The following is a 24,374-nucleotide window of genomic DNA, read 5'->3' on the forward strand; positions in this document are numbered from 1 at the left end:
CTCCATTTGCTATTTGCATTTCACACTATTGTTTTGAATTAAGAATGATTGCAAAAAGTTCATTTCTAAATATGCCAAAAGAAATCCATTTTCTCTGTGTATTTGAAATGTATTTGTAGTTTTCTGTAATAAAATTTTAATTTTAAGATATAAGGTTGCACTTCCTTTATATAACTCCTTTGTATTCTTATTTTACAGATGTCTAACATAGTAGGTTAGAAATATGTTTATGATGTATTGCTTCTATTCATTTCTTCTTTCCTTGAACAGAGTGCAATAGAGTCTCTCTTTGGAGCATCATTAACTGGGATTGCCTATTCATTGTTTGCTGGGCAACCTCTAACAATACTGGGGAGCACAGGTCCAGTTCTAGTGTTTGAAAAAATTTTATTTAAATTCTGCAGGTAAGTAGTAGTTCTCTACTCATCACATGTATTCACAGATATGTACAATTATATTTTATAATGTTTATTAACTTAGCTGCTGAAAAAGTTCTGATCAACATATGCATTTTTAGTTTTGGGGGCTATACTGTGGTTGACCCCACCAAGGCTCCCACTACCATCCCCACCTCAATAACTTAGAATTGAGGAAAATAATATTGCCCGTTAATGCAAAATCAATGTATTTGGGTACTGATAAGGATATCCTAAAAATCCTTTGTCCTAGCAAATTTAAATTGATAAGATATTTATCTGAACTATTTGTTAGGCAATATGTTCTTGTTATACAGGAAGTTTGAAAAAGGTAACTTTACCAGTCAGTCCTGTTTTAACAGATGAGAGATTGAAGCAATCAGAGTGAAGTGTTAGTTTCTACTAACACTAGGTCATTTATGGTGTGGAGGTAATACAGGGGATTGGAGCTGATATGCTTTGAGTTCGAAAGGTCTAATACTGTCTTTTTATGACATAAATGTAGTTGAATATTTTAGCCTGAAACAACTTGATGCTTTTAAATAATTGATTTATCTAACTCTTGTTCTGATTTTTGTACCCACTAAACAAACTGACGCTAATTCTAATCTGGCATGCTACATAGACTCATAGAGAATGAAGTGACTTGAAATATAGACTCTGATAGTAGTTTCTAATTTGAAATTTAGGGAAAGAAATCACTTTTCTGTGGTAATAATGGTGGGAGAGGAGGTAGTGGTGGTGATGGCAGGACCTTGGAATTGTGTGTGTCTTTTCTGTATTGACGTGTACCATATAGAGGTTGTCAGGTACCATTCAGAGGGTGTCAGGTATACAATTGTTTTTATATCATTTACTTCCCATAATTGATTCCCAAAGTGAGATCTGTTAATTTTGAAATATTTATTGCTTAATAGATGTGTACAGTAAATCTTTTATATAGACATAATAAGCAATAAGTCTTCATTTAGTTGAAGCAGAAAAACACATAGAGCATTATCTAGTCATTATTTTGTTATTTTATAATTCCTTCTTTTTTTTAGGAATCATATTTTTATTCCTGTTCTTTTTGTTCTTATTGCTTATTATGAAAAATTTAAGGTACAAGTACTGTTCCTCATATATGTTGATCATGTCCACATTTTTATTTCTGAACAGAGATTATCACCTTTCCTATCTGTCTTTAAGAACCAGTATTGGTCTGTGGACTTCTTTCTTGTGCATTGTTTTGGTTGCAACAGATGCAAGCAGCCTTGTGTGTTACATTACTCGGTTTACAGAAGAGGCTTTTGCAGCTCTCATTTGCATCATATTCATCTATGAAGCTTTGGAGAAGCTCTTTCATTTAGGAGAACTATATGCATTTAATATGCACAACAACTTAGATAAACTGACCAGCTACTCGTAAGTGCTTCTGTTTCTCGCTTATATTAAAAAATATTTTGCCAAGATGTTAGAAAAGACAGTGCCTAAGAAAATGCCTTTTTTGTTTTCAATTCCCACTATATCTGGCCACAGCTACCAGCCATGTAGTAGTTGATATGTTTGTTTCAGGTGAGATTTTGCCAAAGCTTTCAGTGGACATGAATGTAGTTCATCAAGTATATTCGTTTGTTCACTGAAATAAATTATATGTGTGTACTTTAGTTTTCCATCTGAATTGGATTGGCCTATTTAAATTTGTTTGGCAATTAGCTTACCATATATTTGCTTTAGGCAATAATATTGGATCTTAAATTCTTTAACCACATCCTATGTGTATTGTAGGATGTGGGATATATTTTTTATGTTTGCACATTCCTCACATTTTGCGTTTTAATTAATTTTTTGAAGCTTTTTATTATATACTGAAGTTTTTGTGGTAGAATTTTAATATTTTCATATTGTGTTTAGTGGAGTGTTTTCATTGTGATAAGAAAAGCATTAATTAACCCCCAGGATGGTAAAAAAAAAATTTTTTTTAAAAAATGAATGAAATGAACATAATCTAAAATTTTAGAATAAAATAAGATTTGAAAAGTAATGTGTAATAGTTAAAAAAGGTTTGGTGAATATATTCAGTTAAAAGTAGAGCAAACTGTTAAAACTGGACAGATCAAAGAAGTGCCTCTATTTGTTATCTTTTACAATCTTGCTTGGTATAAATGTGGTGCTCCATTTGATTGACAGATATAGGGACATGTGGTCATATAAAGTATAAAGGGTGAAGATCTTTTTCCTTCTCCCCTCCCAAGACCCAGATCCTGTATTCTTCTATTTTCTTCATACTTTTTCGACCTTCTTCCCTTTTTGTCTTCCTAGTACACCCTCAACTTTGATAGATCAAGTAGGGAAGGATATGAAATTCTGTGTAAGAAACTGACCTATTTGAAAACATTAGAGATACTTTGATTCCAAATCTGTTATATGCTGTCTTCTTTGCTCTTACATGCTTTACTTTACTTTACTTTTTTTTTTTCCCCATCTTCTCTCTTTCTATGCACTTTTTTCCCTTGACCTCTGAATGATGGCTTTTATTGTTAGTGCCATCTTGTTAGAATAACATTTCCTGCTGGGTAACTGAGTAGTTACATGTGAACTGCATCTACTTAACTTACATCTTGTGAGCATCTTCAAGCACTGTGTTCAGAGTGTTGCTTAATTCTTATGAATATACTAGTAAAAGGTGTTATAATACCTTACACTTTTCTTGTCTGAAGACACTGAGGCTCCTGGAGTTTAAAACTTGCCTTAGATCAGACAACTAGTAAATAATAGCACCTGGGTGGACTCCATATCAATCTTCTCATCTTTTCTTAAACAGTTCATAAATCTAACTGGGAGTATTCATGTTTGTTTTTCATTTCTTAAATTCATCTTTAGAGGTTCATTTGTTATGTGTTTCTAGCTTGTTTAGGTAGTTAAATAGTTCTAAATATGAACTAAACTCTGATCTTATTTCTCTTAGTACTCTCCTGATGAAAAATTTTTATTTGAGAATGAATCTTAAATTCAGGAAAGGGTTAATATGAGTATTAGGTCTTCTCAGAGCACAAAGAATTAATAGTAATTACTTTTTATTGAGAATAAATACATCTTATGTGGCAGGGATAGGAGGAGACAGCAATAACTGCTGTGATGATTGAGGAGATAGGATTTAATGGAGAACAATCTTGCCAAACGTGGTATCTTCTTAAAATTTTTATTTAATTTTTTAATCTTCTTAAGTTTTCAAAGAAAATGCATGTTTTCCCCCCCACACAAGGAATATATTTAACCAGTTTTATTAAGTATACATTTATGTGAGCTAATTTTATTTATATTACACAAGTCTTATTATATTTTGTTGTTTGATACATGTTATTTCTAGTTTCCATGCTTTGCAACATGGAAAATAGTTAAGAAATTAAAAGCTACCACACTGTGCAGTTGAGTAGTAAAATGTAAGCATGAAATGCATGACTCTTAGTTCACTTGCCATGTCGGCCCCCAGTGGTACACAACTGTAATCCCATTATGTGGAGAGGCTGAGGCAGGAGGATCACAGTTAAAAGCCAGCCTTGGCAACTTAGTGAGACCTTGTCCCTAAATCAAAAATAAAAAGGGCTAGGGACATGGCTCAGTGGTTGAGTGTCCCTGGTACCCCCAAATAAGTAAATTAATAAATAAAAATTTCACCTACTGTGATTTTTCAGGTGTGTATGTATTGAACCTCCTGACCCTAGTAATGAAACTCTAGAGCTGTGGAAGAAAGAGAATGTAACAGCACACAGTATTTCCTGGGGAAATCTCACTGTTTCTGTAAGTATATTGCAAAGTGGAGGATGCATAAGTATTGCATTAATTTGATTAGTTTTTTCAGATTATACTTATTTTCTTCTTGATCAGTGGATCTGTGGTATGTTTTCAGAATATAGTATTTTAACCAAATAGGAGGTCCCACTTTTTTGTGTATCATGCACTGAAAATTATAGACTAAAAAGAATGAAGTTTAGGAGATAAAAAGACTGTATTTCACTTCTAAGATTACTTTAAAAATTATTAAAAAGATGCGAACATACCTGTGAACCTTGTCTAACAACTCAGAGTCTAGTCTGATTCAAGCCTTTAGAAAACAGGAAGGAAAAAGGGCAAAATGTCTTATAAGCATCTGCTATGTACAGGATACTACTATAGGTACTTGTATTCCTATCCCTGTTATCCTAGCCCTGTATAATATCCATGGTGTGCTGCTTATGAGTACATAAGTAATACAAGATTGAGAGTTAGGCATAAACATATAAAGTGAAGCTAGCAGTCAGAATTAAAACCAAGATCCCCTGAACTTCTCCTAGTATTTTTTTTTTTTTGGTGAGAGGGGAGGGCATATGGATCCATCTTTCTCATTAAAGGTGATAGTTAGCCCCTAAATAATCTGAAAATATTATCACCTGAAATTTTATCCTGTTGGTAACTTAAGACTGTGCCGTCTAAACAGTATCCATTAACATGTGTCTAAGTTTAAATAAAATTAATAAAAAGTTTCTCAGTTGACTAGCCACACTTAAAGGTACCCAGTCACCTCATATGACTGTTGGCTTCTGTATTAAACAGTGCACATATATAATATTTCCGTAATAGGAATTCTAGACAGTACTGAGTTAAAGCAGTAATAATCAGTAATCAGCTTAGACTCATGTTTTACTATTTTGTAATTAGTAAGTTATTTTTTGTTGTGGAAGAGGTATAGTTGATTGAGATACTCAGAGTGACTTTAAAAGAATTTGCTTCCTGACTCCTGATGGGTAGCCTGTCTTGACATTAGAGACACAGGTCTTTCCAGTGCGTTTTTTGATAACCTATTTTTCCAGGTTGGGTGGTGGCTTTGTTTCTTTTTATAGCCTTTAATTCCATGGATGGGGTTTTCTAATCTCAGTTCATGGAAATTGAAAATAATAAAATTTTTAACTTTTTCTTTTGATTAACCTGGGTGGTTTTATTTTTATTTTTTTATATTTAAAATGAGTTATATTTGTTAGAATATATAGAGTTAATGTAGAATTAAGAAAAAGAGAGACTTTAACCAAGGACACTTGCCTTTAATCTCTGGTGTCTTTCAGTTTATTTTTTTCTTCTAAAAGGAAAATCAAGTCAACAGACTTTTATCATTGCATTATGTTATGCTATATTTTGTATTATGTTATCAATTTGGTTAAAGGCACTATTATTATAATGGTTACTTTACTTCCTCATGAAAGAACATGATTTTGATTCTAAGATCTTGAGTTGAGTCAGAAAAGCTAACCACAGTTTTTGTTAACTGATTTCAGTTGAGAACTGCAGCTATATCTCTGTTCAGCATTATAACAGGGTATAATACTAATTTTCTGTCTGCTGCTTTGGTTATAAACTGCTTGTTATAGCGATAAAGGAAAGGCAGTAAATTGTGGACCAACAAGAATGCAGAGGAAACATTTCATAATTAATACTCATTATAATTCTTTTACTAAAGGGAATATATAATTGAAGGAAAGGAGGAAATTAGTGAAATACTCTTATTTCAGTGATAAGAGGGACAAGTCATAGCATATGAACTCAGGTGCTGTCCTACAGTTCATTGATGATGTGTTATATACAGTTTACTTTGCAGTGCCTTTTCTTTCAAACAGAAACATAAAATTGGCATCTTAGAGTCAATGAAAATCATTAATAATTTACTTGATGTTGGAAAATTCCCTCTATTTCCTTCTTTTTCCTCCCCGTTTTTCCAGGAATGTAGAACCTTTCGTGGTGCATTTGTAGGATCAGCATGTAGTCCTCATGGACCTTATATTCCAGATGTGCTATTTTGGTGTGTCATCTTGTTTTTCACAACATTTTTTCTGTCTTCATTCCTCAAGCAATTTAAGACCAAGCGTTATTTTCCTACCAAGGTAACTGGGGTAAAATTTTGGGAATTTGGGTAGTCGTGTTTTTGGTTTTCATTTTCTTGGTTAATTTCAAAACAGCAGTATATAATTTAAGGTTCATACTTGATGCCAAATAATTATAAATTACTTAGACTAAAAAAAAATGTATGTTACATGTCTGAGCTCACAGTGGGAAGATACTGGTTCCACAAGAAAGTGTAGGTTAGTTGTAAATCATGTTCATATTATCTTTTGGAAAGAATTAGGTATAAATGTATATCAGTGGCATTATCAGTAATTAAGAATTCCATTCATACTTTTTGGTGACATTTTGCCTGTGAAAGAGACAAATTATTTAGAAAGGGGAAGTATTTGTGTTCATATTAACATTATCCCTTTAACATAGGTGCGATCGACAATCAGTGACTTTGCTGTGTTTCTCACAATAGTAATAATGGTTGCAATTGACTACCTTGTAGGAGTTCCATCTCCTAAACTTCATGTTCCTGAAAAATTTGAGGTAAGGATTGAAACAAGTGGCTCTTTGTTACTTGGGAATATCAAATTACTTTTCACTACTTTTAAAATGATATACTCCTTCCTCAGTACGTGTAGTCTCTTTGAAGAGCTGATGCTTTGAAAGGAAAAATTACATGTGTATTTCTCACATATGAAAAAAAGACAAAAAGTGGTGAGAGTACCTATTTAGGAAGAGTACAAAGCTGGTACATCAAAGCAAATGAAAATATCCATGGTGAAGTGTTGGGAATCCTTTAAAAAATGGACTCTGCTCCCCTGGCTGGATCTCTTAGTGTGTTTTCCAGGGGAAAAGAAGCATCCTTTAAAGAAGTAACCTAAACTTGAATCTATAAAAATGACAATGAGATCCTAGTTAAAATTTCTAGCGGGCCATATATCTGACAATACTTGGAAAACTCCATATAACATTTGTAAGCAAAATTGGGAAAAAAATAAAATGATTTCTATGAGAAAAATATTTAATGCAAGCCTCATTTGAATTGTTCACTTTCATTGGCAAACTTATATTCTATTGAACAGCCTGGGTTGGAACTGTGGGGATTAGATGCTGATTTCGGGGGTAAGGAGGTGGGGTGCTGCAATTTGGAGGATTTCAGGGGAAAAAAAAACACTTTCAAAGGACTCATATAGCCTAGAAATATTGAAAAAATTGAGAAAAAGTTATGTCATTAATGTATATTTACAGAATAGTTTATTACTCATTGCTATACAATAATATAGAAATTTATTATAAAAAGTTAAAATTTGTCAAAATGTATTCACACAGACTGTATATGCTGCCATTCATAGTGGAGAGATGTAGATAAATGTAAAGATGGGGTATTAAATCATAATTTTGAAATTTACTGTAGTACCTACTGTACTACCATAAATAATTTTGTTGCCGCCTACTGTTGCTCTTGCAGTGAGCTCAAGAGCTGAGCATCTGTTCAAGCTCCCTGGTACACTCATCAACTCCTTGTGAGCAGTATCTATCTCCAGTAGACTGAATATCATGTAAAAAGTGATCTCTATTGATTATCATGTTTTTCACCATATATAGCACATGAAATTTATTCAGCATGTGCTAATTGTTTGTTACTGGTAAGGCTAGAGCAGGCTCTTAGTAGTTAAGTTTTTGGTGGGGCTAAAGTTTTAACTTGAGCCAGGTGCGGTTGTGCATTTCTATAATCTCAGTGGCTTGGAAGGCTGAGACCAGAGAATCAAAAGTTTGAGGCCAACCTTAGCAACTTGGTGAGACCCTGTCTTAAAATAATCCAATTAAAAGGGCTGGGGATATGGCTCACTGATAAAGCACCCCTGGTTCATTTTTTGGTACCAAAAAAAAAAAAGTCACAACTTGAATTGTTGACCATAAGGAGGTTGGTCCCCCAATCAACCCTGATGTTGGACAATTGTCAGTTCTGTATTATTATTATTATTTTTTTCTGGTCTGTCTCTAATTTCTTCTCTCTCCCTCTGTTTCTGATGTAACAGGTAAAGCAACTTTTGAGTCGTGTCACTGGTTACATTTATTTTGTACTTAGTAAATCTTACCTCATGTGGCTGCAGTCATGTGATGGTTTCCTGAGGGCAGTGTAGCTGCATTCCCTAGTCTGGGGCCTCAGCTCGCATGGCCGAAGTAGCGGGAGTGGCTGTCGTCCACATCCCCCACCCCCTCTGCCACATTGCTTCTTGTCTTCAAGAAGCTTAGTTTGTCTCGGCTTATTCAACTGCATAATCATCTTAAGGTTCTGAGAGAATTAAGAGAAGAAGCTGCAGGTTTTCTTGCGGTCAAGACTTGGAAATCAGTGTCACTTTGGCCTTATTTCATGGGTTAAAGTTTTAAGGTCATCCCAGTTTCAAGGGGAAGGGAAATAAATTCTACCTCTAGATATAAAGTGGCTAAGTCACATGGCAGTGGGCATGCTTGTAGAAATGGGAAGAAGCCCTTTGGCTATCTTTATAAATCACTGACTATGCATCCCAAGATTTAATTCAGTTCTTTTCTGTCCCTTAGCATTTATTGGAATAGACCCAGTCTGTGTTGTAGAAATTTAGTGCAGTAGAGGAATAAAAATTTTTCATTATCTTTAATTTTTTAACAGCCTACTGATCCAAATAGGGGCTGGATCATAAGCCCATTGGGAGATAATCCTTGGTGGACCTTATTAATAGCTGCTATTCCAGCTCTGCTCTGTACCATTCTCATCTTTATGGATCAACAAATTACAGCTGTCATCATAAACAGAAAGGAGCACAAATTAAAGGTGATTTCTAACTTTTGCTTTAAGTGATATGATTTCTTCAGAGATTTAAGTTGTTCCCATAATAATGAGAACATTAAAAGACGGAAGATGGAAACTAGTTTCTTCCCTCTGTATAACTAATAAAGGATTTTTACCTGAAAGACCAGTTTAGACTAATAGATATTCATGTTTACTTCACTTTCAGAAAGGAGCTGGCTACCACCTTGATTTGCTCATGGTTGGTGTTATGTTGGGAGTTTGCTCTATCATGGGACTTCCGTGGTTTGTGGCTGCAACGGTGTTGTCAATAAGTCATGTCAACAGTTTGAAAGTTGAATCTGAATGTTCTGCTCCAGGGGAACAACCCAAGTTTTTGGGAATTCGTGAACAGCGGGTTACAGGGCTAATGATTTTTATTCTAATGGGCCTTTCTGTGTTCATGACTTCAGTACTAAAGGTAAAATTTCTTTATTGCAGCATTAAAAAATCTTATTTAGCATAATGTTTGTACTTAGTTGTATGAAAATGAAACATTGAAATCACTATCTAAAATCAGTTTCATTTCCTGTAATTTACTTTGGAAATAATATTTGGTAAGGTTTTTAGCATAGTAAACACTTCAGTGGTAGGTGTCTCCATGTAAAAAGGTAGTATTAAAGACTGAGTTTGGAAGGAGTTGATCAATGCTTAGTTATGATTTAAAAGGAAAGAATATTCTCAGAATTTTGTAGGAATATTAGAGGAAGTTATATTGAAAGAGATGAAAATTTTTCGACCAAATTTGTTAAAAATACTACTGTTAATGACCTTAATGCATTCTGATGCACTCCATGAAAACAAAGGTAGCAAACTATCATTAGAAAATAAGTAAAAATAACTAATATTATCAGTGAAGCATTTAAGAACTTATATATTTACATTAACTGCCATTTAGTCACATCTGAATTTTACTATACACACCCTTCAGAATCTCATGATTTAAAAAAATAATTACTATGTAGGAAGCAGAGCTAAGGAATTAATCTGAAATATTCTATTCATCATGGAAAAAGCTCAACTCTTTTTCTCTTTGGTTCTAGTAATTTTTGTTGTAAAGAAAATTGTTAAATAAAGACATATACCATTTGTAGATTAGGGTATAAACTTGGGTTGTTTTTTGTGTGAGTGTGTATGTATCAAGTTAAAAAAGTTTAAATTGTTAAGTACTGGAGTTCCTTGGCCTCCTTTTAGGGACTTTATATCCTCCAGTTAATTTACCAAATTTGTGTTGAGTGCTTACTGTTTTTAGACATTGTGGAAACAATAATAAATAGGCTACATTACTGTCCACTTGAGTGAATTTGACAATCTGCGTGGTGAAACAGATGGCTAATGGACAATTTATAGCACAGTGATGTGTTTTGAAAGTGCTTGGGAAGAAGAGGGGAGATATTTAATGCAATCTTATGAGGATGCAGTAGCCCATTGATGAAACCCTTGGAAAATTGTACTTTAACTGCCATAGAAGTTTCTAAATTTAGTAAATGCTACATATTAACTGAAAAATTAAAGTATAATGTGAGGAGAGCTCTAAAGTGAAAACTTGGTTTCCAAGTTTTTTCTCACTTTCCAAAATGCAACTTTTTTCTCACTTTTCAAAACTTTTCAACTTTTTTTTTTTTTTTAAAGTATTCTGGTAGTTACCATCATTATAATTTATTTTTCAGTTTATTCTGTTTAGATTGACTCACTGTACCTTGAACAGTGGTTCTTAAAATCTACTGCAAGGACCCCTTAGAGTTTCTGACACCTTGCTAGGGATTTGCCAGGCCCTTCCCTTCCCAAGTACACACAGCTGTGTGAAGCAGGATTTTTCATACTCTTCATCCAAAATAGCAGATGCAGATAAATCAGTCAGTTGTTTTCTGTTAGACTGCTCACTGAAGAGTTTTGCAAAAATGTAAAGCAGTGCTATTCTTTTCACTTGATTTAATTTTCTTTTGGAAATTATATTTTTTATAGAAATATGTTCCTTTTATTAATTTATTGTGGGTTTAGTATTGTTATTTTCAAATTAATTTAAAAATAGCAATTTAAGCTGCGCTCAGTGACACATGCCTGTAATCCCAGTGCCTCTGGAGACTGAGGCAGGAGGATTCCAAGTTTAAAGACAGCCTCAGCAATTTAGTGAGGCCCTAAGCCAGTTAGTGGGATCCTGTCTCAAAATCAAAAAATAATAATAAAAAGGGTTGGACTCAGTAATTAAGTGCTCCTGGCAATGTGTGGTACAAAAAAAAAAAAAAAAAAACAACAATTTAAAATTCTAACATGGTGCATATCTATCTTTCTAACACATTCAAACAAAAATGTTTAGAGAGGTGGGTGAGAGGAGTCCTCAGAATTTTTAAGAGTTTAAAGGGATTCTGACATCACAATCTTTGAGAACCTTTAATCTAAGACTATCTTTTGGGATGAGGTGAGCATGTTTGTGTTTATCCTCCATCTCCGTACTCCCTCTTATCATCTGCCTTTCGTTGGTTTATACTTCTGGTTTTATTTTTATTGAAAAGATGCTAACATTCAGTGCTGTCATTGCAATTAAGCCTTCCATGCATTTCTGTAAGTTAAATTGTAAAAAAGTAAACCTTCCAGAACTCATAATCACTATTGTGATGATAAAATATTTACTGAGGACTAAGCAGTGTAACTGACCAGGAACTCTCTCTACCTTATTTCACTAAACCCTGCTGCTTAAAAAAATAACAGTGTAGGCATTAAGACCCAATAATTTTTTTTTTTTTTTCTTTTTTACTTTCTTTTGGGTCTTAAAGTCATTGTTTCACTGTTTTCTAGAGGCTAGTTTTATGTTATCGGTTTGGTTTTTATACCTTCAGGTGCTTGCTTTTTGTTTTGAGGTTACCAAAATTTCCTCTTTACTCCTGGTGGTATGAAATTTCATTGGGAGGTTTAGGTAGTTAACTAGACAGGGGCTTTTTATTTACCCTGCTTGGCTCCTTGGCCTTCAGTGGGTCATTTCACTCTGGGAGTTTGTGCCTTCAGCTTAGTTTTCTTTATTTCCTTCTCTTCATTGTTTCTGTTGGAAATTTATCCAGCTAAACAGATCTCAGAACTTCTGAACTCACTCTTAAATTTTGATTCCTTCATGTCTCAATATTAGAGAGTATTTCCACCGTTTTCCATATCATCACATTGATTTTTAGTCTTACCAAAATTGTTATCATAGAATTGTTTTTAATTACTTGGATAATCATATCTTAGATTTCCAGGAAATTGTCATTCTGCTTATTCCTATTCCCTAGAATTCTGAATTGGGTAAATACTTTTGAACATTTATTGCTTTTTGAATAAATATTTTTTAAAAGTTCCCTGGGGGTATTGATTAGATTTTTAAAGTATGTTTTCTGACATATCAACTAAACAACCTAGTAATCTTTTCTAAGGATAATGAGTTATTACTTTTTCTTCTAGGGGACTCAGAAAAGACATTCTAGGTTGGTGTGTTGAGGTATATGTGGATTTCCTTTATAGTTGCTGAGTTTTTTTTTTTTTTTCCTTACAGACCTTTCATTGTGCTTTTGAGTAAATTGGTGGGGCCTGTTAATAGCCATACTTTGCTATAAATGCCTAGGTATGGGCCAAATAGGTGGTTTGGGATCTCCCTAACTGCCAGAGTAATGAGGATTTTATTCTGGAGGTGAATTTCAATTATTATAATTTGTAAATGCTACATATAGTATTAGCACTGAAGGGGAGGTATTGACGTTAACAAATGCTTTTTGAGTGTCAGGTGCTTTTTGAGTTTTTTAAATGTATATGAAGTAATTTAATCTTTACAGCAATCTGATGTAGAAACTACAGTACAGAAAGCTTTAGTTTAAAAAATTATCTAGGCTTTTAAAACAAGTATTCTGACTGCAGTCAATCTTAACCACTCAACCTGTTTCTTTGTAGAAGATGAGCAATTATTCGAGGAACTGTTGTTCATTAACATTTTCTTATGTATAAAAAATATTAGGTTGGTCTAATCCTTATCACTGATCTTTTACTTCTGTCACCATAGCTACATGATTATGTTTCTCTGTACTCCTCACTATGAACTGGTTTTAATAGCATGAGTTCTAATTGTGATCATTTTACTTACAGTTTATTCCAATGCCTGTTCTGTATGGTGTTTTCCTTTATATGGGAGTTTCCTCATTGAAAGGAATCCAGGCAAGTCTTAAGTATTTAGTGAATTTGTAGAAAAACTTAAACCTGTATTAAATTTGAAGAGATTGTTTTCAGTATGGTACTGACTTATTCTCAACTCTTTGATATTTTAAGAGCTGGTTATTCTTCTAACTGATGACTTCTACATTTGCCAAGTGATTATTGCTTGCTGCACATTTTTTTTTTTTTTTTTTTTTTCTGTAAAGAATGAGATCAGGAACTGATGTGGTCCTTACCTATCTTTAATTAAACTCACTGAAGACTACTATAGCAAGAGGGAGGATCAAAAGGATTGGAATGAGGGGAAAAGGCGTTGTTTCTAACATATAAAATAGCAATTTCAGTACTTAGGGAGAAAAGGTAGAAAAGATATAAAAACAGTGATGCCTGCCATTTGTATGACACAGTATGATTTAAAGACCTGGCAAAAAATTATTTCCTGTGATCCTCAAAACAATGGTTGTAAGGATAAAGGAAGACATTATAATTCTGTAATTCAGGAAACAGAAGGATTGAGGAAGTAGGCAGTGTAGCTAAGGCTAGAACCCAGTGATTTCCCTACTCTGTCATAACACTTCCTGGAGAGCAAGCTCATAAAACTTACTCAGGTTTGTACAGATGGTAGTGGAAAACATTTAGATCAGCACAGTTAGCTGCACCTTACCACCTCTTCTCAAGCCAGGGATGTGGTCTAGGGTGCCATCTGGGGTGCTGGTGACTGGCAAGACTTCTCAAAGACACCAGCCTCATTTTTTTTAAAACATAGTCCAGGATCTTCTCCCTGTTGGTTAAGAAAAAGTCTGATTATCTCGCTTGATTTTTCTCAACAGTTTTGTGAAGTGGTAGGGCTTCTTTTATTTATGATTAAAGAAATTAAAGCTTAAGAAGACCAAGGAATTTGCTCAGAAGTTTCATTTTCTTTTTTTTTTTTTAACTTTATTTTATTCATTTATTGTTTTATGTGGTGCTGAGGATCGAACCCAGTGCTTCATACATGCTAGGCAAGTGCTCTACCACTGAGCCACATCCCTTGCCTCAAAGTTTCATTTTTAATGAGTAAAGAATTAGTACTTGTTCTCTTGAGTTGTTTTCATAAAATAAACCATGTTATACATGTGAAGAGCCTTAGAAGTCATTCAGATTGTTATTTTAATCATACATATTAGAAAACAAAGTTAAAGAGATGAAACAACTTGTGTATCAAGGCATTGACCTCAATATTTTAATCCCCCAAATTAAAACATTTTTCTTAGTTTTCTGATTAAGTTCATTGCTGTAGTTCAAATGTGTGCTGTGGGTTTTTTTTTTTTTGTTGTTGTTGTTGTTCTTTGTTTTGTTTTGTTTTCCCTCTCTCTTCTTGGATCCAGATATTCTTGGCTAAAATAATCTCCTATACTATCAGAACATATGGTTTAACTTTAATACAGAACACCCTAAGGTTGAGTAGAATTTCTTTTCCTAAATAGCAGAAGTGATATTTTGTTGAAAACCTTATTGTTTCTTCTCCATTCTATACATAGTTTTTTGACCGTATAAAGTTATTTGGGATGCCTGCTAAGCATCAGCCTGATCTGATCTACCTCCGCTATGTGCCTCTCTGGAAGGTCCATATTTTCACAGTCATTCAGCTTACTTGTCTGGTTCTTCTGTGGGTGATCAAGGCTTCAGCTGCCGCAGTAGTTTTTCCCATGATGGTAAGTTTTTTTCAGACTTTTTTGGTCACTAGCTAATAACATGATTGTGTATGTGTATTTTCATAGTAATTCTCTTTAAATTTATAATTGATATTGAAAAAAGGAATAGCCCATTTAATGCTTTTTAATTGTTTAACAATGTGGATTAAGTGTTTCTAGCTATAAATCAGTTGTTTTCCAGTATGAATTTTCTGGTCAGTTAAAAAAGTTGATTTTTTTAGTTTCTTTTTACTATGTATCCTCTGTTTTGGCATGTTTGAACAACTTCAGAATTTAGGACATTTTTGTTGTACAAATGTGATAGCCAGATGTAAAAAGCAAAGCAATCAAAACAAGAGGTTTTCCCCGTTTCCCTTTTCCCCTTCCCCCCTCCCTCCCTTCCTTTCTACATTTTTGGCAAGGTCTGCTAGGTTGGGCTTGAACCCATGATCCTGCAGCCTCAGCTTCTCAGTTGACTGAGATTTAAGGTATGCAAAATCCTTTCTTTCTTTCTTTTTTTTTTTTTTTTTTTTGCGGTGCTGGGGATTGATCCCAGGGCCTTGTGCATGCAAGGCAAGCACTCTACCAACTGAGCCATATCCCCAGCCCGCATAATCCTTTCTGGCTAATGCCATTAAAATTTTTTTTTTTCTGGCTTGATATTGAACTCAGAGCCTCCTCTACTGCCACAGAGCTATACCCTCAAATGAGTCCATAATAGGATAATTCAATGTATCTTTTTCAGAAATTGACAGATGTAGAAGTCTGGATGTTAAGAAGACTATAGATAACTTGTAAATACCATGTAAAAATTGGTTATGTACATGGCTATAAAAATCCTTATAAAAACTAAACTGTAGAAATTATTCAGGTAACATTTCCTGATTACAATTAAATTACATATTAAGAAGGCATTCATATAACCCTACATATTTGGAAATTAAACCCTGGATATAAAATTGATCTAAAAATCTATATGAAAGTAATAAAAGTGAGACCTTTATAGCCATGTCTAAAACTTTGAGCATAGTTTAAGTTATATTCAAAGGAAGATGTATACCCTACATTACTTTTACTGTTCAAGAAGATGTAAAATAAATGCAGCCAGGTTAAAATTGAGTTTAAAAAGACTAAAAATGCTTAATAGAATTAATAAGAATTATGTTAAGGTGACTGGAATTAAAAAGAAAAAAATGAGTTAATATTCTCTATCTCTGTAGTGGGGCTAAAAACAGAAAGCAAATTATTCACAATAATGATCAAAGCCCATGAAATATTTATTAGTAAGCTAAAATGAAAAAATTTTAACAAATTTAAAAAGAAAAGAAGCTTTGCAGTAGTATTTATATTAGTTTCCTCAGGGCACTGTAACAAAGTACTACAAATTGTATACCTCAAAACAAAAATTTATTGTCTCACAATTCTGGAGTCTGGATGCCTGAGTCCAGGGTGTGGGCAGGGCCCTGTTCCTTCTGGTAGCTCAGTGGAGTTGGTGCCTGCCTATTAACTGATTTTTGGTGGTTTGGCTTTTGTGGGCAGTCTTTGGCATTCCTGGGCTTGTAACCATATTAACTTCTGTCTGCCTCTGTCATGACACGGTTCCTCCTGTGTGTCTTTGTTGTCCCATGATATGACTCTCTTACAAGGTCACTGCTCAGATTTCACAATCTGAAATTTATCTGAATATATCTGAATTTATCTGAAATTCAGAAATTTATCTGAATATATGGCAATATATTGAATATCATAAACAGATTATTTCAGAGGTGAAATTTAGTACATGGTGTTGGAAGATAACTGTATACTGGGAAGTAAGTAAGTTTTGTACTCTGACATGTATAGAAATAAATAAAAAATGAATTCAGGATTTAAATGGTAAAAAAACCAGAAATTTTAGAAGAGTATTTTATATCATAAAAGATATGATAAACTGGGCATGGTGTTTTTTTATATCATAAAAGGTATAGTAAGCCAGGTGCCACAGTGCCCATCTGTAATCCCAGTGGCTGGGGAGGCTGAGACAGAAGGATCAAGAGTTCAAAGCCAGCCTCCTTAATAGTGAGGCGCTAAGCAACTCAGTGAGACCCTGTCTCTAAATAAAATATAAAGTGGGGCTGGGGATGTGGCTCAGTGGTTGAGTACCCCTGGGTTCAATCCCTGGTACCACCCTCCCCCCATAAAAAGGTATGATAAACTGTAAAATCATATTGTGAGCTTAGAAAAATATATATAATACAAGGCAGGTAGAGGGTTTGAATCCAAGTAACACAGAACTCATGAGTTCATAAAAAAGTTATAAAAACCAGTAGAAAAATACAGGCAAAAGAGACGATAGATAACAAGTGAGAGAAGAGGAAACCCAAGTGGTTCAAATGCTCATTCACAGTAGCAATTAAAGAAAAGCAAATTTATGTCCTTTTTTGCCATATGATTGAAAAATTAAAACCTAGTGTTGAGAATAGGTACTGTAATGCAGCATATTGCTTAGGAGGTGCTTTTTTGTCCTGGACATTGAACCCAGGGGTGCTTTACCACTGAACTATATCCCCACCCCTTTTTACTTTTTATTTTTATTTTGAGACAGAGTCTTGCTAAGGTGCAGAGGCTGGCGTTGAACTTGCAATTCTCCTGTCTCAGATGCCCCCCCTTTCCTACCCCCAAGTCTCTGGGATTATAGGCATGCTTCATTGCTACTGGCGAGTTTTTTTTTTTTTTTTTTAATAATATTATTTAAAGTCATAAAAACCATCTTTTTATTATGAGATTCACAATGCTTATTAGCCTTCTTTATAAGTTCTATGCAGAGTGCAAGTGATTTATTCAGGAGAATGTTAAGAATGTCACTTTCTTTTTTCTTCCTTTGTACTTTTAAAGTTTTGAGCAGACAGTTAAAAAAGATATATAAGTGACTCAGTTTCTTTGCAATAAGACAATGTATGAAATAATTTTTAAAATATATTTCTCATCATTTAGAAGGTTTATTAAATTCTTCTTTCTATGTGATATAATTTATATCATACGTTACTTACTATTTCCTCTCCACCTCACTTTTTTAAGGTTCTTGCATTGGTTTTTGTACGCAAGCTCATGGACCTGTGTTTCACAAAGAGAGAGCTTAGTTGGCTTGATGATCTTATGCCCGAAAGTAAGAAAAAGAAAGAAGATGACAAAAAGAAAAAAGAAAAAGAGGTAAAAAGATAATAATTATAGGTTTACATCATTCCTTTCTTTAATATTTTGTACCATATAGCAAGCACTATTAAAATCACCTTACTTGAGTCAACTCCTTTAGTCCTCATAAGAACCTTATAAAGTAGGAACTGTTATCATCTCCATTTTATAAATAAAGAAACTGAGGCAGGAGAGGTTTGGTAATATGTCCCAAACCCTAGCTCTTATTCATTTCACCCTCTTGCCCCTCCATAGCTCTGACACAAGAATACTTTTAAAAAGTTACATACCATGTGTATTTAACAAAAGAAAAATTAGAACTTTTAGCAATATTAAAACATAGACAACATAAAATAGTACTATATCATAGTCTTTCATCTGATTTAACCTTAAATATATGAACTATGTTATCTTTAGCATACATTTTAGTTTTAACAGCATTTTAATAATCTGGTATACATCCAGACAAAAGAGATTTAAATATCTTTTTGTTAAAAAAAATATAATAAAGCTTTAGTCCCTTTTTTTTTTTTTTTAAAGATAGTACCCAGCTATGTTATCCAGGGTGATCTTGAACTTGCAGGCTCAAGGAATCCAGCCTCCTTAGTTGAAAGCTGGGATTACAGGCATGTGCCCTTATATCTAGCTAAGAGTTTTATATTTATTATGTACTATTATGTACCAGTAATTGATTTGTATACTGAGATTTAAATGTTAATATTCTGAATTTGAGTTTTTATTTTTAATTAACATGGTATTGTCACTTTAATAAAAAGAAGTGGAGACTGTATACATAGACTATGTAGTTTTGTTGATTCTAGTTCCTTGCCCAATTTTCCCTTTCAGAATTTTGTTTGAAAATCAGAGATATGCTTTTTTAAAAATGTTGGTCTCGCTTAAGTAGAATTAGAAAAATTACTGGTTTTGTTTACTTTTCAACAAAAAATATAACTAGAGTATTAATTTGAATGAGGCTCCAAAATTTTAAAATTGAGTTATTTTCTTTAAAATTATATATGTAAATATGTATTAAGTTTTGGTGATTTTCCCCCTCCCCAAATAGTATATAATTTATTTATGAAACACTTAGGTCAAATTGCCTGTTTATTACTTTTGTTATCAGTTAGAATGAGGTTCAGTAGCACATAATAGGAAAAATAAAAACAAGGATTTGTTCTCCCATGTGGAACTCTCAAACTGGTATTTTGGCTCCATGGTTTTTAGGGATTCCTTGTTCCTTTCCTTTCATCTTCAGCTTGTAGTTTCCATCCTCAAGTTTTCCTCATGGGTCAATATGGCTGCTAAACTCTAGCTATCATGTTAGTATTAGAGGCAGAAGAAAGAAGGAAGGACCAAAGACAGAGTAGACTTTACCCTGGGATTGTGTTTTAAGGAATCTTTCCATAACTTTCATCCAGTAAGTTTGGCTTATACCATGTGACCCCACTGAGTTGCAGGGAATGCTGGAAGTTTAATGTAGGGGTTCATTTTAAAAATCAGGGCACATTGCCACCTCCAAATAGTGGGATTTCTCTGTATAAGGAAGAAGACTATGAATACTTTTTCAATCTCTCCCATACTGCCTTATTCCCTGCCTCCATTATTAACATGCCATAATTTGAATCCATGGCTGCTGTGCGAGGTGGTTCTCAACCTGGGGTGACTTCCCCTCCAGGAGACATTTATCAGTGTTTAGAATACTCAATTGTCATACAACTGCAGGGGCTGCAACTGCCATCCAATGGGTAGATGCCTAGGAGACTGCAAAATATATACACAGAACTTCCCCCCACTCCATAATAAAAAAATTATTAGGCCCTAAATGCCAGTATTGCTGAGATTGAGAAATCCTTCCTTATACAAATGAGGCTTTATTCACCTTGTAATGTGATGAGAGACATGAGATTTCACAACATTTTAACTCATCATAAACTATACGATAGCTGGTATTCAAACTTAGGTAGTTAAATTGATTTTCAAATAGCATTAGTGATTGACTTTCAGAAATGAAAGTTATGCCATTTAAAATCTTTATTTTATGCCACAAGTATGTGTTCACAAGTCTTTAGTTATCGTATTTAAATGATGTTTTCAGCTTGTGTTTCCGAGTCTTTAAGCTCTTTAGAAGCTTCCCCTCCTAGGAGTATTCTGGGAGAAGTAACCTCTTCTTGTGTGCTCCAAGGAAGCTGAACGAATGCTTCAGGATGATGACGACACTGTGCACCTTCCATTTGAAGGGGGAAGTCTCCTGCAAATTCCAGTCAAGGCCCTAAAATACAGGTGAGATGTAACTTTGTCTTGTAAAATGTATTATATGCACAGGTTAGGTGCATGAGCAAGCCATGTAGTACTTATTTAAAGTAGCGATTACTATTTTTAAAAAGATGATGAAATCTGTATCCAGCTTATCAACTAAAGGGAAGTTTCCTGTAGTTTGAAGAGGAAATCTCTTTGTCCTTGCCCAACCAGGTTACATGCAGAAACCAAGAAAAAGCTGGACTTGGACCAGAGCCTTAGATGAACTTTCATGCCAAGCCAGCATATTTTAGTTGTATTCTATCATTCTGTTTGTGTTGGTAAAATTTAAAATCAGTACACGGAGTTTCAGAATATTTCCATTTTCTTGGTATCCTTCATCGGTACTGGGGTCAGTATGCACTGGAAAATTATCTGCTAACCTTCCAGATGTACCTGTTTAGAGACCCTATAGCCCTCCTAGTTTTCAAAGGTATGATTTCATCACTGACAGTGAGGGCTCATATTATGAAAAAGTATTAATAGGTTTTATATATAATTCATCATTTTTTATTTTGGTGATTTATATTTAAATTTAAGAAAAAAAATGCAGTTTGAGAAATGAAAACTTACACTTTTTTGCAGTTTGAAAAATTATAAAAACCTATATTATTTATGTACACACTGATTCCTATTTCTATACATCTATTCCATTTTTGATAAGCTATTTGTAGAGATTTCAGGTTTAGAATGTATATTGGATTCTCTCTGACCAGTTGATCAACTGCTTCAAAATTTTTTCGTTTTTAACAGTCTGATATTTAACCAAAAGAATAGAAACCTGAATTTTCCTTTTTGTCTTTTAAGTGATGAACCATAATTAATGCTGCTTTGCTTAAAAATTGAACCTGGAGAATGCCAAGAAATGGCTCACCTGTTTATTTGCCAGAGTTTTACATCTCAAACTCTGAGATGCAAAATGCTTTCATATATGAATTACTTATCATGACTATCAAATAAGATGATATATGAAAGCATTTGGAAAACCTAAAGCCTTATAAAATATGAAAATAATTTATATAACAGAAAAAAATTTTCCACTTAGTTTTATTTTGAGGTCCAATAACATGTATGTTATATTGAAAAAGTTTGATTTCTACTAATGGGAAAGTTCTTACTTGGAGGAAGATATTTAGAAAAAAGACTTGGTAAAAAGCCATTCTTAGAGACTTCTCAGTGACCATGTCACACTTTCTGCAATCTTGAATTTTAAACAACTTTCTGACTTAAAGTATAAACAAAGATAGCACCTTTTTAAGTGACTACTATTTATTTTATTATAACCTAGCTGCCTGGTCACGTTGTTAATTTAACATGATCTAATTTCACATTTGTATTTGTAGCTTTTTTGCATGAAACATTTTTATTTTGATGGAAAAAAAAGGACTTGAAAATATATTTCTGATAACTTCATGATACATGATACTTTCATATTACTTGTGGCTGATAGCCTTGTGCCCCAAGTTAATTATTTTTGAATATCATCATTATTGGATTTGGGGTCTCGAAGTCATTTTTGCATAACTCATAGAAACATAGAATGATTACATTTGTCCCCTATAATACATGGGCATTATACCATTCTTTTGATTTTGATAAATTTGGTAAAACAGCACTTTGACACAAAAATGTGAATGCCCAACAAAAGTGGTATTTACAAAGTTGTTTTTGTATTGTCTGTTGAAATATTTTCAGAACTTTATTTTTAATTGTGAAGTGTCACCTTTTCTAACATTCTTTTAAATGATTTTTAAAGGCTATGAAAAATAAGGGATTTTTAAAATCATTTTTCCTTACATACTGTAATATTTATTGGATATTAAAATTTGTGCCAATTATAAAGGTTTTCTGATTGATTTTATGGTGTTTTTTTTTCCTACTCATAAGCACAGTGATATATCCTTTTATGTTATTTCAATAATTTACTTGTGGCCAAGATGATCACAGGGCATCATTGTTGGAGTACTGCTAACGCCCCACATCAAATTGTGAAGCAGAGTGCCTCTCACTCTTCATTTTGATTATAAAGGAAGATGTAATTCTCCATGAGAGCTTTATCACAGAACCCCAAAATTCTGATATCTTGGTAGGCCTTGGTATAAGTGCATGACAAAAATTTTTTCAATTTTAAGTTGATGAAAGCAAATAATGACATAGATAAAAAGAATGACAATATTAATGCTTTTGCAAATACTGAATACTAACCAAAAAGTGTGTTTGTTCTTCAGTGTTGATCCCTCAGTTGTTAATATATCAGATGAAATGGCCAAAACTGCACAGTGGAAGGCACTTTCCATGAATACTGAGAATGCCAAAGTAACCAGATCTAACACGAGGTAGTTATAATTATTTATGCCCTTTCAAACTTGGCAGTTTTCAACTTACGTATTGATATTGAAGCAGTAAAAGCATTTGCATTTAACCTAATTTATATTTTGCTTAACAAAACCAATCTTCCTTTTTACCTCCCTCCCTTCTTGCTTTCACCCATCATTGTATGGGAACAATAATCAGATGTTGTTAATGATTGTTTTGTAATTTAATTGACAGTTGCATCTTTTGAAATTAATTTGAGCTATTTTATAGTAAAATATAGAAAAATATGTAGATCAAAATCATATAAAGAAAGATAATTACAAGAGATTAAATACTCCAATTGAATACCACCTGAGTCATGTTTTGTGATGGTCTAAGAAAAAAGGAAAACAGTTTCGTTTAGCTCTGCTGTGTTTTTTTTTTTTTTTTTTTTTTTTTTAGTGTATCATTTCTTCAGGTGAGGTAAATGTTTTCCCTAAAGATATTTGGAAGAAACTTAATTCATTGATATAAACCTATTCAGTTCATAGTGGACCATGTATTGAAACTTACCTAACCCCTGTTGTATGTTTATTGTTGTGGAGTACTTTTTTTTTTTGCTCTCAGAGGCCTGACCCCAGGAATTCTATTTTAATAATCATTAGAACTTTAATCTTTAGGTCTCTGGGGAAATGAAGCATTATCGTCCTGCAAGGTTGTCCTTCTTATATTTAGAAAGCTTCTTTTGAGTGTACCTTGCTGTGTTGGGTGTTGGAATATTCTGCTCGGGCATCAGATCAGAACCTTTCCAGGCATGCAAGCAGTGTAGCTATTTCTGGTTAGCTGCTGTCTTTCTGAGCTCTGTCTTGTGATAAAAAATTGATTAGCTTTTTCTCATTCTCTCCCTATCCTTTTTAGAATCTTTTTTTCTAATTAATTTCTATCATGTTTTTCTTTTGTATCATGGTTTCTCAAGTTGGGCTGGGCTGTTCCCTTTTATAATTTCTTTTGTCTGTAAAATTTTAAAGTTAAATTCTTTGTCATTTTGGATCAGCCAGAACTGATCCAATAACTGTTACTTATTTTTTAGACCCTTTCAGCACTTTGGGCCAGATTGCAATTTAGTTATTATGATAAACATAAAGGCCTTATAATAATATTAACATATCTTTATACTTCTGCCTTTCATTTGGATTGCCTCTCCATTCATGAGAATTAAGAATGTCTTGGCTATGTCATTTAATGGGAAAATGGGAGCCCTCCTTTTCTTCAGTATTTTTGGATAAGGCAGCTACCCATAGTGTATTTCTATACTTTAAAAAAAAATTTTTTTTTCAGAATCCAGATATTCATGTCTTAGAATACAGTCAATCATTTGGACCCATATACATGGAGCATTTGATGTTAACTTGAATATATAAGCTGGATGGGTGTGGTGGCACATGCCTATAATTCCATCTGCTTGAGGCTGAGGCAGGATGATTGTGAGTTCCAAAGCAGCCTCAACAACTTATCAAGGCCCTAAGCAACTCGGAGAGATGCTGTCTCTAAATAAAACATATAAAAGGACTGGGGATGTGGCTCAGTGGTTAAGTGCCCCTAGGTTCTATCCCCAGTAAAAACACACACACACACGTATGTATAAATAGGTGTGTTAATCTTGTATTTGTAAATCAAATT

The 24,374-nt window shown here is 33.6% G+C and overlaps 1 protein-coding gene across 8 annotated transcripts in view; it reads left to right on the forward strand.

Annotated features, from left to right (window-relative positions):
* SLC4A7 (solute carrier family 4 member 7) overlaps positions 1 to 24,374 on the forward strand; it is a 97,784-nt gene that overhangs the window by 68,870 nt on the left and 4,540 nt on the right. For 5 of the 8 annotated variants that reach the window (XM_079114263.1, XM_079114265.1, XM_079114268.1 and 2 more), the window contains 12 exons: positions 271 to 404; positions 1,575 to 1,820; positions 4,091 to 4,196; positions 6,146 to 6,307; positions 6,690 to 6,803; positions 8,911 to 9,072; positions 9,257 to 9,508; positions 13,195 to 13,263; positions 14,781 to 14,954; positions 17,991 to 18,122; positions 20,287 to 20,384; positions 22,628 to 22,735. In XM_079114263.1, coding sequence (XP_078970389.1) covers positions 271 to 404; positions 1,575 to 1,820; positions 4,091 to 4,196; positions 6,146 to 6,307; positions 6,690 to 6,803; positions 8,911 to 9,072; positions 9,257 to 9,508; positions 13,195 to 13,263; positions 14,781 to 14,954; positions 17,991 to 18,122; positions 20,287 to 20,384; positions 22,628 to 22,735 — 1,757 coding nt within the window. The remainder of the gene's footprint in view (positions 1 to 270; positions 405 to 1,574; positions 1,821 to 4,090; positions 4,197 to 6,145; positions 6,308 to 6,689; positions 6,804 to 8,910; positions 9,073 to 9,256; positions 9,509 to 13,194; positions 13,264 to 14,780; positions 14,955 to 17,990; positions 18,123 to 20,286; positions 20,385 to 22,627; positions 22,736 to 24,374) is intronic. The other 3 variants (XM_079114266.1, XM_079114267.1, XM_079114270.1) reach the window with 1 other exon arrangement.

Source organism: Sciurus vulgaris, assembly GCF_902686455.1.
Source record: "Sciurus vulgaris genome assembly, chromosome: 16".
Classification (NCBI taxonomy): Eukaryota; Metazoa; Chordata; class Mammalia; order Rodentia; family Sciuridae; genus Sciurus; species Sciurus vulgaris.